Source organism: Dunckerocampus dactyliophorus, chromosome 21 (genome assembly GCF_027744805.1).
Source record: "Dunckerocampus dactyliophorus isolate RoL2022-P2 chromosome 21, RoL_Ddac_1.1, whole genome shotgun sequence".
Lineage (NCBI taxonomy): Eukaryota > Metazoa > Chordata > Actinopteri > Syngnathiformes > Syngnathidae > Dunckerocampus > Dunckerocampus dactyliophorus.
This window is the reverse complement of record NC_072839.1, coordinates 9,293,464-9,309,951: the sequence shown is the minus strand read 5'-3', so window position 1 is coordinate 9,309,951 and position 16,488 is coordinate 9,293,464. Positions and strand designations below refer to the sequence as shown.

Genomic DNA, 16,488 nt, shown 5'->3' with positions numbered 1-16,488 from the left:
AATCATTTAGATTGTACACTTATATCATAGATTGTCTGATGTTATACACACAATTATGTAGTTTTAAAAAAAGAAAAACAACGTGACCACGTCGTTACGAGATGACGTCAGCAGTAAGCGTAGCTTCTTTTCTCCTGAGCCAGCAGACTAGAAGGAAAGTTCGGCTCTTTCAGAGAACCGGCGCTTTTAAAATGGTTAACTAAAAAGAGCCGCCGGTCCTTTCGGCTCCCAAGTGGCTCTTCAGATTTTTTTTGTTATTAACTACAGGATAATCTATGGACAAATACAGTGTGAGGTGAAGCAGTGATATGAAATGGCAAAACATTTGTAGGAACTGCCCGTAAAAATGAGGATGGACAAGCAAGCATGCCAATTTGGGCACGTATGCTGTTTAATCATTTTGATCCACACTCCATACCAGAATACGGCAGTAAATGTATACCAGAAGTTGACTGCCAACCACCAATAAAAACAGAAGAAGAAATGCGAACAAAAAAAGAGCCGCCTTCTCCTGTTCGTTCCAAAGAACCGCCTCAAGAGCCGTTGCATTCGGGACAGATACATCACTACAGCAGACAGAGCGCAGCACACCGAAGGCGACAAAAAACGGTTTAATAACTACTAACAACCTTCTCCGTCCATGTTGGCGTTTCGCGTCTTTTTAGTTGCGCCTAGGACATTGTAGGTGCCTCCCGGCCGCATGGAGTCCATGTTGAAAAAGTCAGCGAGGCTTTTTGCGGACAAGAGAGCATCGCGCTGCTGTTAGCTCACGTAAGCTAATGCTTGCTAATGTTAGTTAGCCGCAGCCAGTGGACTCCAAGGGCTCAAGCTCGGTACCGTGGTCCACTTTACTCTAGGAATAAAGGACTTTATCAGCCTTTTAAGCAATGGGCCTCATATTCGCCAAACTATGGAGCTTCTTCTGTAACCAAGGTGCGTAAAGACTTTTTTTTTATTGTTCCGCTTGCAAACGCAAAAAAACTTGAACTTTTCCGAAAAATAATAAAAGTTCAGAAAACGCAAGCTTTTTATTCAACTAATGAAGTACTGTATCATTACTGACAGAATATCGTCGACTTTTGAGTGTTCGTAGTTAGTTGTTGCCTCCAGACAAAAGACGTGAAAATGTACCCGTCTCTTGAGGAGATCATGTATGTGCTATATACATTATATATACAGTCGTGGCCACAAGTTTTGGGAGAGAGTTACATTTTGTGGTACTATAACTGCTGCCTTGGTGTTTTTTTTTTTTTTTTAAGAAAACATTTTACGTGCCCGTTATGTACTGAAAAAATAAGCCATTTTTGTGGGGTTCACAAAATGAATACAGAGGCAGAGCCAAGGCTCTTTGTGTTTGTGTGTAAAAGCCTATTTCTCTCAAATAATGTTGACTAATATGCTAACTATGTTAGTGTGCACTTCTCCTTTGCTGAGGTAATCCATTCTCCTCACAGGTGTGGCATATCAAGCTGCTGATTAGACAACATAATTGCAGAGGCCTGCCTTCGACTGGCCGCAATAAAAGATTCAGTCCAAAATGTGCAGTTTTATCACACAGCAAATGCCACGGATGTGGCAAGTGTTGAGGGAGCGTGCAGTTGGAACACCGACTGCAGGAATGTCGACGAGCCCTGTTGGATTTGAATTGCATGTTCATTTCTCTACCGTACGCCGTCTCCAGAGGCATTCCAGAGAATTTGGCCGTGTATCCGACCGGCTTCACAACAGAAGACCACACCACACGTCTGACAACAGCCACTCAAGCCAGCTGCTGCAACAATTGGTTTGCATAAGCAAATAATTTTTACACAACCAGTCAGAAACCGTGTCGCGGAAGCTCCTCTGCATACTTGTCGTCGCCATCGGGGTCTCGATCTGATGGAAGTTTGTCCTCGTAACCGACGACTCACATTTGGTGATGGCTGGCGCTTAGGAGAGGTGAAGTTCTGTATTGTCTGTGTAGGGCAGTGGAAAGATAGCGGTTTGCTGATGTCAATGTTGTGGATGGAGTGGGCCCATGGTGGTGATGGGGGTTATATACTGTGATAAGATCCTGAGGCCCACTGTTTCACCATTAATCTGCAATTCATGTTGCAACATGATAATGCACGACCCCGAGGATCTGTACATGATTGGGAGCGGCATGGCTCAGGTGGTAGCGCGGTCTTGTCCCAACCTGATTGATGTGGTTTTTATCCTGTATCCTTCCTGCCTTTCCTGTATCCTGCACAAGATACTGAACCCCAAGTTGGTCCTGATGCTGCGTCATCAGTAGGTGAATGAGGTAACGGGTTCAAAGCGCTACCTTGAAGGTAGGAAAATGCTATATAAATGTAAGTCCATTTACGATTTATAGAGTCCATGGGAGCAACCTTTTATCGTGGCCAACCTAAGGGCACACCTGTGCAACACTCATGCTGCCTAATCAGCATTTTTATATCCACTCGAGGTGGATTGATTATGAATGCACAAGATTTATACACAAGCAAGGCCATCCTTTACATCATGGACAACCAGCATCATCTTCCAACAGAAGAGCAGTTTCCATCCGGCTTTTCAACACAACAGAGGGGCAGCGATTAAAAAGACACAAGGCTGGACTTATTATGTATTATTTTGCACCTGAATTTGAAGTGATCTGTTCCGTGTTGGTTTATTTATTCTATTTTCTTATTTTTCTTATCTCTTATCTCTTTGTTTATAAGTTGATTATGACATTTTTGCAGAGCTGCTGAAAATGTCAATTTCTCTTGGGGATTTGTAAATATTTGAGAGATGGGTCTTTTGTGTACAGAGGAAAAAGTTTTCCATTTTGAGTTCAGCTTATGAAAAATAGAAGCAAAAACAAGTGTTGCATTTATTTATTGTGTGTTCGTGTACGTACACATGTAGATATACGTGAATGTCTTCGTGGTCTTCAGCAAGCTAACAAGTTAAAATGGCGTGACGAGTTGTGGTCAGCACCAATGAAGTCATTTCCATTCGAGGGTGAATTTTTTTAACAATTCTGACAAGTTTTATTTACAGGTCAACTTCCGGCCTTTCTTCCTTCCTACACACTTCTAGTTTGCATTTGCCAATAATTGTTTCCATAGTACAGGGGTGTCCAAAGTACATTCTCAAAATACAGTTAAACAAAATAAATAGAAAAACTGGGGAAAAGGCATATTGTAAGGTGAAATAGTTGAAATTTCAATACAAATAATATACTTTTGTTACCCATAATATAGAATACCCATAACATAGCTGTTACGTGGGTTTATTTAGCCTGTTTAAAAAAAAAAAAAAAAGTAAAATCAAAATGGGCCTTTTGAATCTTTTTAATTTAATTTTTTAATTTTCGCTGGAAAACGTTATGACACTCCTGGCATAGGAGGTCATGGAAATTGAAATCAGTTCCAGGGTCAAACCCGTGCCACCATGAAACCTTTTTTAAGTTGAACATTCTTAATTTGGGTGTAAAATGATGAATGAATGAATGACAAAGGGCGAAGGGAAGACTGCTGCTTTATTTTGAAAACACAGCCAGGAAAGGACTGGCACACAGTCAACATGTGATCTCCTCACTATACTTTTCTTCACGTACATCATGTCCATGTTCTGTATTGTTTTTGTTTCTGTGTGTAGTATTCTATTTATGCATCATATTTGGTATTCTGTTAATTTTAATGTGCAGTCCTCTATTTTGCAGAACACAAGGTGATCATTGTTGGCCTCGACAACGCTGGGAAGACAACGATCCTCTACCAGTTGTAAGTTGAAATGACACTTCATTAGGTACACCTGATCATGGCATCAACACAAGTGCTATTGGTTTACATCAAGTTAGTAATTAGTGTTCATCTGTGAGTGCGTTTACATGCACTAAAACAGTCGGATTCTTGAGATGGTTGTCTCCATTTTTCCCCACTCGTACGTTAAGTACAGTTGACATGCACTATCTCTAATTCCATTGTTGGCCAATCGCTGTGTGCCTCACGAGGGAGCGATTGTGGTCATTTCAGCTTGTGTACCTATGCGGGTAGGGGAACAGAATGCTACGTGCTTCTAGTTGTCACATGGGTAACCTAGCGCTCTACATATCATACGTGTGGTCGTTCACATTGAATGTGTGTGTAAATGACGTCTGCTTTGGTTCTGGTTATGGTGATCCTCGAGACGTAGAAAAAAATACTATTTAAAAACAAACTTTCCGCTTCATCGTGAATTATTTAGAGTTGGTGGATTACATGTCAGTGATGTATAAATTGTGTATGGACCTTCGGTTCTTACTTCACTGGTTTTTAACTATGATTTTGTTAAATTTTTAACAAACACCACATTGGCAATGTAAAAGCCTGTCAAATATCACTAAAACAAGGCAAACAACGCTTTCCTCCTCGCGGCTCCTCTGTCTGCCTTGCTGGTGGCGTCCTACCGTTGGGATGGTGTGGCCTGGTGTCTTCCTGCTCCCCGGCGGTCCGCGCTCTCCGAGCCTGGGTTCTGGATTGTATGCCTGGGACCCCGGGCATACAACCAACGGGGTTACCAACGGGGGATAGAGCGAGGTTTCCGGGTGTCGGGCAGTCGACCACTGTGTGTGTGTGTGTGTGTGTGTGTCTGGCGTGGGCGGGCTTCTTTCCGGTTGTGAGGGCGTCTCTGGGCCTGCCGGTGTGTGGCCCCCAGTACTCGTCTGCCTTGGTGGGGTGTAATCTCTCGCTGGTCTCTGGGGTTGGCTGTCCTCCGGCCCGCCGCACCCTGTCTTTGGCTGGGATTACCTCTCTGCGGCCCCCGGCTGGTCTTCCCGGGGGGGAGGGCTCTCTGGGCTGGCTCTTGGGGCACTGATCTTTGTGCTGCCTGCCCCTGTGGGCCTGGTGGCCTTCTGACGGCGGGGGCTCGACCTGGCTCTTTGGGGCGGGGCTCTCTGGGAGGTGGAGTGCGGCCCCTTTCCTTTCATGCATTCTCAGTGACAATTACACGCCCACACATTCTTGCACCTTTTAAATATATGAAGTCTTCCTCACATACAGAGATACCTGTACATATGCACACTCACAGTACCTACGTACTTCCCCACATTACTCACTGAGTTAACCAGGGTGTTATTATGTTGTTGGTTTTATTACAGCGACGGTGATATCAGCAGTATGATTATAGTTTGTTTTGTTTGTTTTTTTTACAATGATGTGCATTACAGTAATTACTGTTCACTATCATAATCATCTCATTACTACTATTGTGTGACTGTTTCAATGCAGTATTGTCATTGTGGTCACTATCATAGTTCATCATTTCATGACTGCTATTATGTTTTATGCATTGTCATTGTGGTTGTTTATTATTTTGTCCTTTTCGTCAGTGTCTTTATAGTCATCACAGACATTTATTTGCTGACGTAGTTTCTGTTGTTCTGTTCTTGTCACAATTGTTGTTGCTGCTGTTGTCTCTTGTCTTTTTTTTTTTTTTTTTTTTTTTTTTTGCCTGTTTCTGATATCTTGCAAAGCAAACACTGCAGAGACGTGTGCGTACAGTGTGCATAAGAACATTCCCACGCAAAGTATGGGATTTATCCACTTGTACTTGTGTTTGGGTGTAGGAAAATGCGTACATTTATGCACAACCTAGTGGTAGAAGAGTGAAACTACAAATTGGATTAATATTGGTATTGTATCTGTAATTTAATAGTGTTAGTTTATTGCATTTAGGTATGTGTCAAATAGTACAAAATGTTGTACAGTAGTACCTTGCATAACATAAACCTCCTTTTACATAAATTCCACTAAATGTAAAGAATTTATGTAAATTTTTTGCATCGTATTACGTAAGGAATTCCATATAATGTAAAGCGTCAAGTCCGTGCAAGCGACAGAGAGGCTAACAGAGTACACTTGGTACACACTTCTGACTTCACGCTCTCATTAGCTGATTATCGGGGCACCGCCTACGCTCTCATCTCATTGGCTGATTATCGGGGCACCGCCTATACTCTTATCTCATTGGCTGACTTATCCAGCACGTCCATGTTTGTATGTGAGCTCCCTTCCGCATCGTAGTCGCCCTTAAACTAGTTTGCACGCATTGAAATCTCCTCTTAATTTCATTACTTTTCTTTGTGTTAAAATGACCCCTAATGGGTCATGGGCCCTAAACCAAGTGTAAGGGATAAGAAAAAAGGGAAAAGTTGTCGATCAAAAGGAAGCAGTAAGTTATCCACAAATTCTGACGCTTCATGCTCTCATTGGCTGATTATCGGCGCACCACCTACGCTCTCATCTCATTGGCTGACTAATCCAGCGCGTCGGTGTGTTTGAGAGACATGCTGTTCTGTTCATCGTAGTCGCCCCTAAACTAGTTCGCATGCATTGAAATCTCTTTTTCATTTGTTTACCTTTCTTTGTGTTAAAATTTCCCTAAGTTGTTGATCAAAACAAAGCAGGAAATGATCCAGAAGCATGACGGTGGTATGAAATGAAGTGATGTTGCTAGACTATACGGCCGTTCCCCATCGACCATTATACCTTATTTTATATTGGATTGTTACTCTATGTTTATGCTGTTTTGTTATATTTTCCCACCATATTTGGTGGACTTTAAATATTTTGAAGGCCCAAAGGTGTGAGTTTGGGAAGACCTTGGAACGGATTAGGCTATTTACATGTATTTTACGCTTCGTATAACATAAAATCCCTATAACATAAAGGTTCTTGGAACGGATTATTTACGTTGTAGGGGCGTCTACTGTACTTTTATACTGTTTTATTGGACAGATCGGATTACAAGAGGAGGCTCGACATTTCAGACTCACTTCAGTTGCTCCCAGCAACTTTGCCATTAAATTAACATAAATTAACATTGTTTTCTGTTCATGTTCTTCTGGTTGTTGAAAAATGATAAATAAATTAATAAATAAGTCATAAAACATCGCTATTTGTCATGAAAAAATTGCAGCTACAGCAGCGGCACAACACAGCGGCAGCAGTCCAGTGCAGCCCACCACCACAGCTTCAGATAATCCTAGGAGGAAACCTAGGATATACTTCTGTAGTATCAGAAGTGGGAAAAGTTGTACAGGGGCACCCTTAGTAATAAGTCAAATAAAAGTTAAATAATAATAAAGGTGGTTGTATTGTGTCAGGGGTGTACTGATCCGATATTGGCAAAAAATGAGTCGGATTGTATCTGCCTGCATCTAAAAGTAGCAAGGAGTAGGAGGGAACGATGTCGGCTGTAAAGTCAGGAAAACAAACATTGCATCTGAGTGCAAAACTTGTCATGCACAGGTTTCCCGTGGTGGTACACACCCGGGGGAAGTTTAATACATAGGTCCAATGTAATCTCGCCTTTAAAGCGGCATCACACAAGACAGCATGAAGAGTACCGAGACGATCCCTCAAACCACCAGTGTGAGAAACTCCCACAGATGGCAAAAAGTCATTAATTATAATATGACGGTGCTCGTGTCAGTGATGAGTAATGTCGAGTTTAAATGCCTTCTGAGTAATATTATTCGATCAAGCCTTTTCTAACATTCCATGCAACAAAATAAGTCATAAAAGCATGTTTGATACTTCGGTTGCAATATCAGTATCATATCAGAAGTGGAAAAAAGTTTCTATTGGTACACCTCTAGTAATAATTGTATACTACTGATCAGGGCCCCTCAGTAGCCAATATTTGTGGCCCCCGAACTGTATTCCTTCACTATATGTCTACATGCCAGCCGTACACGGACTGTTACTGCGTTCACTGCTGCTTTTTACTTTCAATTTCAGTTTGGAACAGTTCACGTATTGACACTCTCCAAGACTCGTCCTTAATAGCTGTGACGGAGATGTCCACTTTATAACAGCAGTGTCAGGCAACGCATTGGATTTTTGAAGAGACATTTCCTCAGAATTCCAACCTAAATGCACTGAAGTCATCATCAAGTTAGGTTCTTGTCACATTTATGACACAACAACAAAGAGCAACAGAGTGCTCACTTAACGGTGTGGATTTTGAGTACGTACGCCCAAGAAGCCATTCTCAGATGCAGAATGCATTGTGTCCATTGTAATGGACACAATGCATGAAGGCAACAATAAAAGGAAATGACTGCTAAAATGAAGCAAATCCCCCTCTCAGACCCTTCTGGCATAATATCATGAGAAACGGACAACAGAGTGAGCTGGCATTGTTAGCCTACAAGGTGGAACTATTAATGCTGCACTTTGGCCAATAAGGAACCTTCATTTGCCAAAAAAAAAAAAAAAAAGATAAGCAATCACACTACCACACCAGTTGTACTTAGCTGCATTGTTTCACCTTCTGAAAAAGAAACCATTCATCATGGCAAATTATACACATTAGATGATGATGATGATGATGATGATGCCGCCACACCTCATCACCACAAATAGATTTTCAACCTGTGGGAACCACCGTAGTAAACACAGTGGCACCTGCCGGCCCAAAACACGAGAATCGCTTTAAACAGTTTGCATGTGTGACATGAATGCACCCTGCTGTTCACCAAATGTGTGCATTCAAAGTTAGTAGAAACATTACCGGGGTTTCCACCAAATGAAAACCGGCTTGGAGCCACAACAACAATTAGACCACACCGATCACAAAAGCCACGTTTTCGAGCATCATGATGTGATCATCAGTCGGGCGGCGGCTAATGTGGCCAGCGCTGGACACTCGCCTGTATGTGTATAGTCCGAAAAACGGTTGGATTTGTGGGACTGGATGGCCGGCCTTTGTTGGCGGTGGACGACATTGGGTTTCAAGCTGTGTTTTAAAGAAGGCGTCTCGTCCTCTCTAACCACTGATAATCATCGGAATCTGCAGCATAGAACCCTGATCGTTTTGTTCCAGAGCACCACAACTCTCCATATCGTTTTTAGCCGCCATTGTTCATAAGCGACAAAGAACGCTAAATAGTTGACGAACCAGAATACACTCCCTGTAGCTCTTTGGTGGAGAATTGCACAGTACACGCTCAACTCTGATGCACAACTTTGAATGGCTCATGACCGCCTCGGAAGGGATGGTTACTACCCAGAAGCATAAACCAGCTGCAGCCACAGCAGAAGGATGAAAGAGCCACATGCGGATCTGGAGATGCAGGTTGCAGACCCCTGACCTATTCCATAAATCATTTTTAAATGATCACCATAATCCACCTTATCACAGTCGCAATCTTTTTGGAGTCTGAGATGTTGGTTGTTCTTATCAAAGTGACTTATGCTAAAGGCTAATAATCCCTTCTTTCCTGCCCCCACCCTCAGTCTCATGAACGAGGTGGTCCACACGTCTCCCACCATCGGGAGCAACGTGGAGGAGATTGTGGTGAAGAGCACTCACTTCCTCATGTGGGACATCGGAGGACAGGAGTCTCTCAGGTCCTCGTGGAACACGTACTACTCCAACACAGAGGTACACGCACGCTTTGTTTAGACTGCATGGCAGCTGACAGCCCGCCCAGGTCAAAGGTTGCACGCTCATGTTTTCATCTGGCTTGACGGAAGCAGCAGACGGAGGTGGAAACAAAAGAGCAGCTCAAGTGGTTACCATGGCAACAGTCATCCCGTGTCTGATGGCCTTCTGCCCGCATTGAGCGTTCCTTTTGTCCTCCTCGTTAGCATAGCCGCCAACGGTGGCGTCGTAAATGAAGTGTAATGACTTTGCCCGCCTGAAAGCCGTGTTTGTGTTGTCCTGTAGTTTGTCATCCTGGTGGTGGACAGCACAGACAGGGAGCGTCTGGCCATCTCCAAAGAGGAACTCTACAGGATGTTGGCTCATGAGGTCAGCACCACTTCTTTGTTCGTTGTTGTCAAAGAAGGTCCAGCTGGATCCTTTAACGCCCCTCCCTGTGCTCCCCCCCCAGGACCTGAGGAAAGCAGCTGTGCTGATATTTGCCAATAAGCAGGACATGAAGGACTGCATGTCGGCGGCAGAGATCTCCAAATACTTGACTCTGAGCTCCATCAAAGACCACCCCTGGCACATCCAGTCCTGCTGCGCACTGACAGGAGAAGGGTAAGGCTGAAGCTCTACAGACTTTACAGGTGCTCTTCCTGTTGCCCCTCACGGTGCGCAGTGGAAGAAAACGTGGGCGAGTAACACTGATTGTCCAGCAAAATCAATTCAATCATTTGGGAGAGCTTCAGAAGCTCCTGCCCACACTGCCAAAGGAACCAGAGACTGGTTCAGTGACTTGATTGGCCAGCAAACACACCAGACTATCAAGTACACTAAGTCCCCAACTAACAAACACAATTGGTTCCAGACGACCGCTCTTAAGTCGAATTGTTCTTAAGTAGGGGAAAAGGTCCTATTACCAATGATGTAGGTACTACATGTACGTGTATACATATAAATACTTGTATATGTGTATGTATGTAAATATGAGTTTGGATGCAGTAGTAGTATTAAACCAGGATAATTAATGAAAAAAACAATAATAAAAATGATATAATAATTAGCAACGGCTAAAGGAGCTCCAACCAAGCATAGAAATGTTTTAAAAAAAATATTTTTTGTTGATCTAATGTAATATTAATTTTCTGAGACACTGATTTTGTGGGCTTTATAAGCCTATCAACTCTTCTGTTTCAGGCTTGAAATATTTCACCGTGTTGAGTAAATCCCTCACCACTTTGCTCTTGCAATTTTGCAGTTTCACTCTCAGGATTTTCACAAATTTATTAATAAATCATCAATTTTGTGGTTAAAAGGCCAAGTCCAAAATATGCATATTTAAGGAAATTGTATTTTTTGTTTGCTAAAATACAAATTTAAGGCATTCAAAGATGTCGTGAAGATGGACATTATTTCACTCTGGCCACTAGGTGTCAGTAATGGTGGGTGAGCGAGCACCAGACTTGATTGCCCCCACAGCAGGCTTTTATGCACGTTTGAAGTATCGAACAACAGGAAGAATAATCTCTAATAAAAGCACATAAGCTACTGTTGCAGCAGTGTCCCATGCCAAGATAAAACTCAACTCCCCTAAAACTGGCACACAAATACAGCAACATACCGTATTTTTGCGACCATAAGGCGCACCGTATCAAAAGGCGCAGTCTCAGTTGCGGGTGCTATTTCTGTATTTAACAAGTCGCACCATATTATTGGCGCAGTCATGGTAAACGCTGGCTAGCTAGCAAGCTTAAAAAGGCAGCGGGAGCAAAACTGAGTTCGGTTGTACTTTTATTGAGGTATTTAAAAATGTACTCACGTTATGTTTTTGATCAATCCTCATCCACAAATTCATCAAAGTCCTCATCTTCTGTATCCGAAATGAACAGCGGGGCAAGTTCTCGATGAAACACGCCAGGTTCCCTCTCGTCATTGTCAGTCATTCTTGTTGCCGTGCGGCTCCTCAGAAATGATGCAACGCATAACTGATGTCTCTTCGTAGGCGCCATTTTCAGGGGTCCTTAGCCAAACCGATGTTGTTTTGCACAATGCACATACCGGCACTAAATACCTACTGGGGGCGTGCCCTTCTCCTTTTTAACATCCGCATGCTGTCCTCAGTCACGTCCGCCTTTCGTCTATATAAGCAGCGTGTCGTTAGGAAATGCTCCCAGTCAGCCGAGCGTTGCACTCATCAAAGTCACACAACATTTACAGATTTTGGAACTTGGTGCACATATAAGGCGCCATGTCATGTCTAGAAGGCTCTCATAAAGGTTAAAAAAAACAAAACAAACACATTTCTATGCCGCAACTATGAAAGTATTCCATTTATAAAAAAGGAACCCTACTTCACGGAAATTCACTTATGATGGACCAATTAAGTGAGATTGAGGCATTACTGTGATGAATCAATGTAATATATGGCTTTCCCTTTCTGAACGAGTGACAAACAATATGAACCTTTTTCATGATATTCAAATTTTTTAAAAGATGTCATGAAAATTCTGGACATAATTGAAGTCATAATAAAAAAAAATACTTTGAATAAGATCTAGATGTATTAGAATGAATAAATGGAATTAAAACTAATCAATTGAGTTATACATTATTATTATGCATTTGGCATTTCATACTGTGAGATGTTATAGGACGCTTGATTATCAAGTCAACTCTGGTAGACTTTCTTGCGTTAGATAAGTGTATGGAATAAGCACGCAGTGTAAACGTTGTTGAATGCTTAGTTGTTAGGTGCCGGTGTGAACTCTAACATCATTCCAGCAGTACTATCTTCTGTTTTCTACGAAATGTACAATTCCTCTCTGCACAAATACCTCTTCATATCAAAGGCATCAAACATGTCCTATTGGGTGATGAAAGGAAAGCTTTGACGTCCTTTTAAAATATTTTGTAATATGCTTTGTGTTTGCAGTCTTTGTCAGGGTCTGGAGTGGATGACCTCCCGGGCTGGACTAAGATAGCCTCCCCCCCCCCCTTCTTCACAGACATGGACATGCCCCCCACGAGAGCATTTCCTTGCTGTTTTATTTTGGATGTGGACCTCGGCAGACGACAGCACGGACAGAAAGTTGCTGCTTGTCTGGGAATTAACACTGTTAAAATGTTACGGTTTTATCAGGAGTCAAAGGACAAGACGTTCACCACATGGAGGCAGTTTTCATTTTGAACAAACATTCAGGGTCAAACAAAAGGCATGGTGAGTATTGGAGTAATGAAGAGGATGTTTGTCATTGCACAGCGTGTTACACACTCATCATAAGCTACGTGACCCCCGTCACGCTTTGTCGCCCAAATGCCGTCAAACTGGAATCTCCTCTTGCTCATGTCAGACTTTTAGCGTTCTGTTTATGCTCTGCCTTCACGGGCGTGAGGATCATTTTTAATGACAGTATTTTCATGTTTGTTTTTCTTTTTAAAGATAAATGGTGCTCTTGCATGTGTGCATTATTTCCCACTTTTCTAGCAAAGTGAAAAGACGTCAGTATTTGAGTCATGGCCTGGTGCACAGGAAAGCTCAGCCTTAACCACCTTTGACTGGCTCAGGTACCGTGTTACATGTTAACATGTTTCATTAAATGGTTTTCTTCTATGCTTTATCATCATAACCAATGCTTTTTATTCACATCTGCAATATATTCAACACACAGGACAGTCTAAAGTTGTACTATACATTCACTTTTGAAGAAAAGACAATCAGTAAAAACTGGCAATATTTTTGCGACCGACAGGGAAGGTCAATGTTAGCTTTTTCACAGGAAATTTAGCAATTGACAAGTTTGTCATGAAAATGCGTCACAAGGTTAAACTCAGCTTCCCAAGTTAACGCTGGTGCGGGCACGTCACACCCACCACCACCATCATGGTCTCTTTGGAGACTACGGCAGCGTCCTGCTTATGACATCAAATAAAGCCAGTGAGAAAACATGCATCAGTCTTTAGATGACTTCCAACAAAAACGAGTGACAGGACGAGCAGGAAAAGCGGTTTTGTTCTCACACACACAGAGCCCGAGGACACCTGCCAGAGGAAAGCACAAGTCAAGTGACTGGCATCACGTGGCCATAACAGGTCGCACAGGACCAACTCACCTGTCCTCTGTTAAAGCGTCCATCTCGTCGTCGTCCTCCAGCTCCATGTCCAGCTCGTTGTCCAGACTGTCACAGCCGTAAGCGCTCAAGACGCTGCAAGGCAACACATGCGCCACGTGATGGCGATCCAACCAATCTACCATGGAGAATCTGCACTGCGGGTGCTCACCTGACCGAGCGACACGTAAGGAAGACGATCCTCTTCAGCTTCTTGTTGTAGAAGAAGTAGTTGAAGGACCAGAGGCTCCCCTCTTCTCCAAAAGGGTCCGAGTCCAGGTCAGGATTGTAGCTGAGAGACAGACATGTAACTCATGACAAAGTCAACCACCAGAGGGCGACGTTACTTCAGTCGCAGTTTAGAACAAAACTTTGTAAGAAAATGTAAGATGACAGTAGATGAGGTGGCGCTACTTCCTTCCATCAAAAGACCCACCTGTAGATGTCACAGGCGTGCAGGTTGATCTCCTGGTCTATAGCGCTCCACAGCTCAGGGCCCACAGAGTTGAAGTCTCCCACAGCGGAGAACAAGCTGCTGTTTACAGCGTTGGCCACCTGGAAGTAGCGCACGTGATGGACACCAAACATTTTGGCAGCAACACTTAGAAAAGATGGCTGTCGTGCTGCCTACCCAGTTGAGGCTGGGCTCCCGGCTGAACTCATGGGCCCGCGCCGCACTGAAGTCGTAGTCGGGCCTGAAGGACTCGTTGAGCGTGGCGATGAGGTAGAAGAGAGTCTTCCTGCAGCACTTGTCGCTCAGGGGGTTCTCCCCGTCCTCGCTGCTTTTAGCCAGCCTGCATAGCACACACTTCATCAGTCATGGGGGGTCTCGCTCTGACCGCACTTGGGGGGACCACACTCACTGAGAGGGGCTGGTGGTACCGGTGGACTGAGGCGGGGACAGAGCCTCCAGGATGTGAGGCTCCCCCTCCTGGCAGAACTGCTTGAACATGTGTTTGTCATCTCCCGCCATCTTGCAGGAGTAGCTCTCGATCCTGTCAGTGACCACATCATTAGCAACATTGCTCAAGTAGCACCAACATGTGCATGATGCATGTCACACTGCCAGCCACAGAGGTTATGTAAGAACAAGTCCTGTATTTTTAGGCTGTCCTCCTTTTACACATGACAATGTCAACAAACACTGACTACAACCTTCACACACACAACACACTAATTCATTACTCTTGGTGTTTTTACATAATAAACCGTTTTTACTAATTACTGTCTTTTTATTCTACGAGTGTTAAATAAATCATTACTGTTAATGTTTTTACCTCTAATTTTAGTTTTCTTAATAAATTACTGTGTTTTTAATTAGTAACTCAGTTATTTGTAATCATTACTGGTTTTGACGCGTTAGTGTTTTTATTAGTTATTCATTACTCTTATTTTTAATTACTGTTTGTGTTTTTACTGTTTTGACATAAGTAGTGTAAGCGTTTGCATTAGTAATTCAGTGCTGTTATTTTCTAATTACTGTTTTTTGAAATAATTACTATTAGCGCTTTTATTTGTAATTATTAAAATTTATTCGTAATTATTAAAAATAACAGTAAAATAATTTTTTATTAGTAATTCCTTCATGTTTTTGAAATAATTACATTAGCTTTTAATTATCACCTTTATTTTTAATAATTGTTTTGGAAATAATTACTGTTGGGTGTTTTCATTAATAATTCAGTGTGGTTATTTCTTTAATTTGTGGGGGGGGTTTGTAATAATGTTAGTGTTCAATACGGTGTTTTTTAAAATAATTACTTGTGTTAATATTATGGTAGGAGACACTGATGTGAATAAATGAAAAAAGTTGAACTATCATAATGAAAAGAGATTAGTGTATTTTAATAATACACCAATAATTCTACAAAGACATTGACTAATCCACTAAGCAGCTAAACACTAATACTAAAAGCCGCCACATATTGTACGGTGTACCGTACCTGTACGGCATCTTAACACACTTGGAAACAGCTTGTCTGTGTGTGTGTGTGTGTGTGTGTGTGTGTGTACTACAGTATAAGCGCAGGCTTGACGTCTTACATAATCTAAAGTTAAAGGTTATCTCTCGTTGCCACATTGAATAACAAGTGCGACGCTCTACTGCCCCCATGAACTCCTAATTACGCTCACATTGTTGCCGCAATATCAGCAACAGAAAATGAAACTGTGGATAAAAACAAGACAAACGTTACCTGCCAAGAATGCGAGACTCTCCTGTTTCTGCACACAAACGCGAGCTGAGGGCTTCAAAACTGGAGTTTTCCAGCAGCTTCATTGCAGTCGTCTGGGGGAAAAATGAAATTAGGATGCAGGATTCTAAAAGTGTAAAGAAATGTCATCTCGCTTATCGCGAAGTGCTGGAAAACCCCAAAACACCAACATCGCCCCTTTGCGGACATTTTGGACATGACACGCATCCTCCGAGCCCCTCCCCCACCATTCGTGCACGGAAACAAAAGATGGTGGGGGTTAAAAGTAAGACAAATACGACACATTTTCCACAGAATGACTTACTAAAGAATATTCCCGCACAGAAGCAGATGAACTTCCACAAAGTATCGCTCTGACCTTCTCCCTCTCGGCTTGTTTGCTCGCTCCAGAGACGTCGCCGCTAATGCTAAGCTAGCTGTCTTATTATTTCCGGTTCTTAGTGAACAATTGTTCCACATACACTCGGTGGAGGCTGCGCTGCTCGGAGGCTCTTTAAGTTTATAGAAAAACTACTCTTTCCGATTAAATGCGACGAGATGACATCCAGTGACTGCTTGCGCCCGTCGGAGTGTGTCTTTGGCGGCATCCCTTTCGACCTAAGTGCACTCAAAACTCGGATTGTCGGGATCAAGTCGCCGGTTTAACAAGCGACTCGACCAATAGGAGTGCAAAAACTAACTATTAAGTCGGATAAAATGTAACAATAAGTCTGCTATCAGGCGAGCCCTACTAACGCAGGAAATTGTTGGTCAATAACAGTCTTCTGTCCGATACAGCCAAGCCC

General features: G+C 42.7%; 2 protein-coding genes across 2 annotated transcripts; one reads left to right on the top strand and one right to left on the bottom strand.

Moving 5' to 3' along the window:
- The first annotated feature begins 422 nt into the window (after positions 1-422).
- On the top strand, positions 423-14,691 carry arl8 (ADP-ribosylation factor-like 8). The gene is made up of 6 exons (XM_054765737.1): positions 423-933; positions 3,692-3,752; positions 9,252-9,399; positions 9,685-9,768; positions 9,851-10,002; positions 12,317-14,691. The coding sequence occupies exons 1-6, from the start codon at positions 888-890 to the stop codon at positions 12,363-12,365; spliced, it is 540 nt and encodes a 179-aa protein (XP_054621712.1). The 5' UTR covers positions 423-887; the 3' UTR covers positions 12,366-14,691.
- On the bottom strand, positions 12,536-16,478 carry maf1b (MAF1 homolog, negative regulator of RNA polymerase III b). Its single transcript, XM_054765736.1, has 8 exons — positions 16,008-16,478; positions 15,686-15,777; positions 14,354-14,485; positions 14,122-14,284; positions 13,927-14,045; positions 13,663-13,782; positions 13,494-13,586; positions 12,536-13,422 (listed from the first exon to the last, which is right to left on the bottom strand). Exons 2-8 carry the CDS (start codon positions 15,766-15,768, stop codon positions 13,398-13,400), a joined length of 735 nt encoding a protein of 244 aa, XP_054621711.1. The 5' UTR covers positions 15,769-15,777; positions 16,008-16,478; the 3' UTR covers positions 12,536-13,397.
- Between the last annotated feature and the right edge of the window lie 10 nt (positions 16,479-16,488).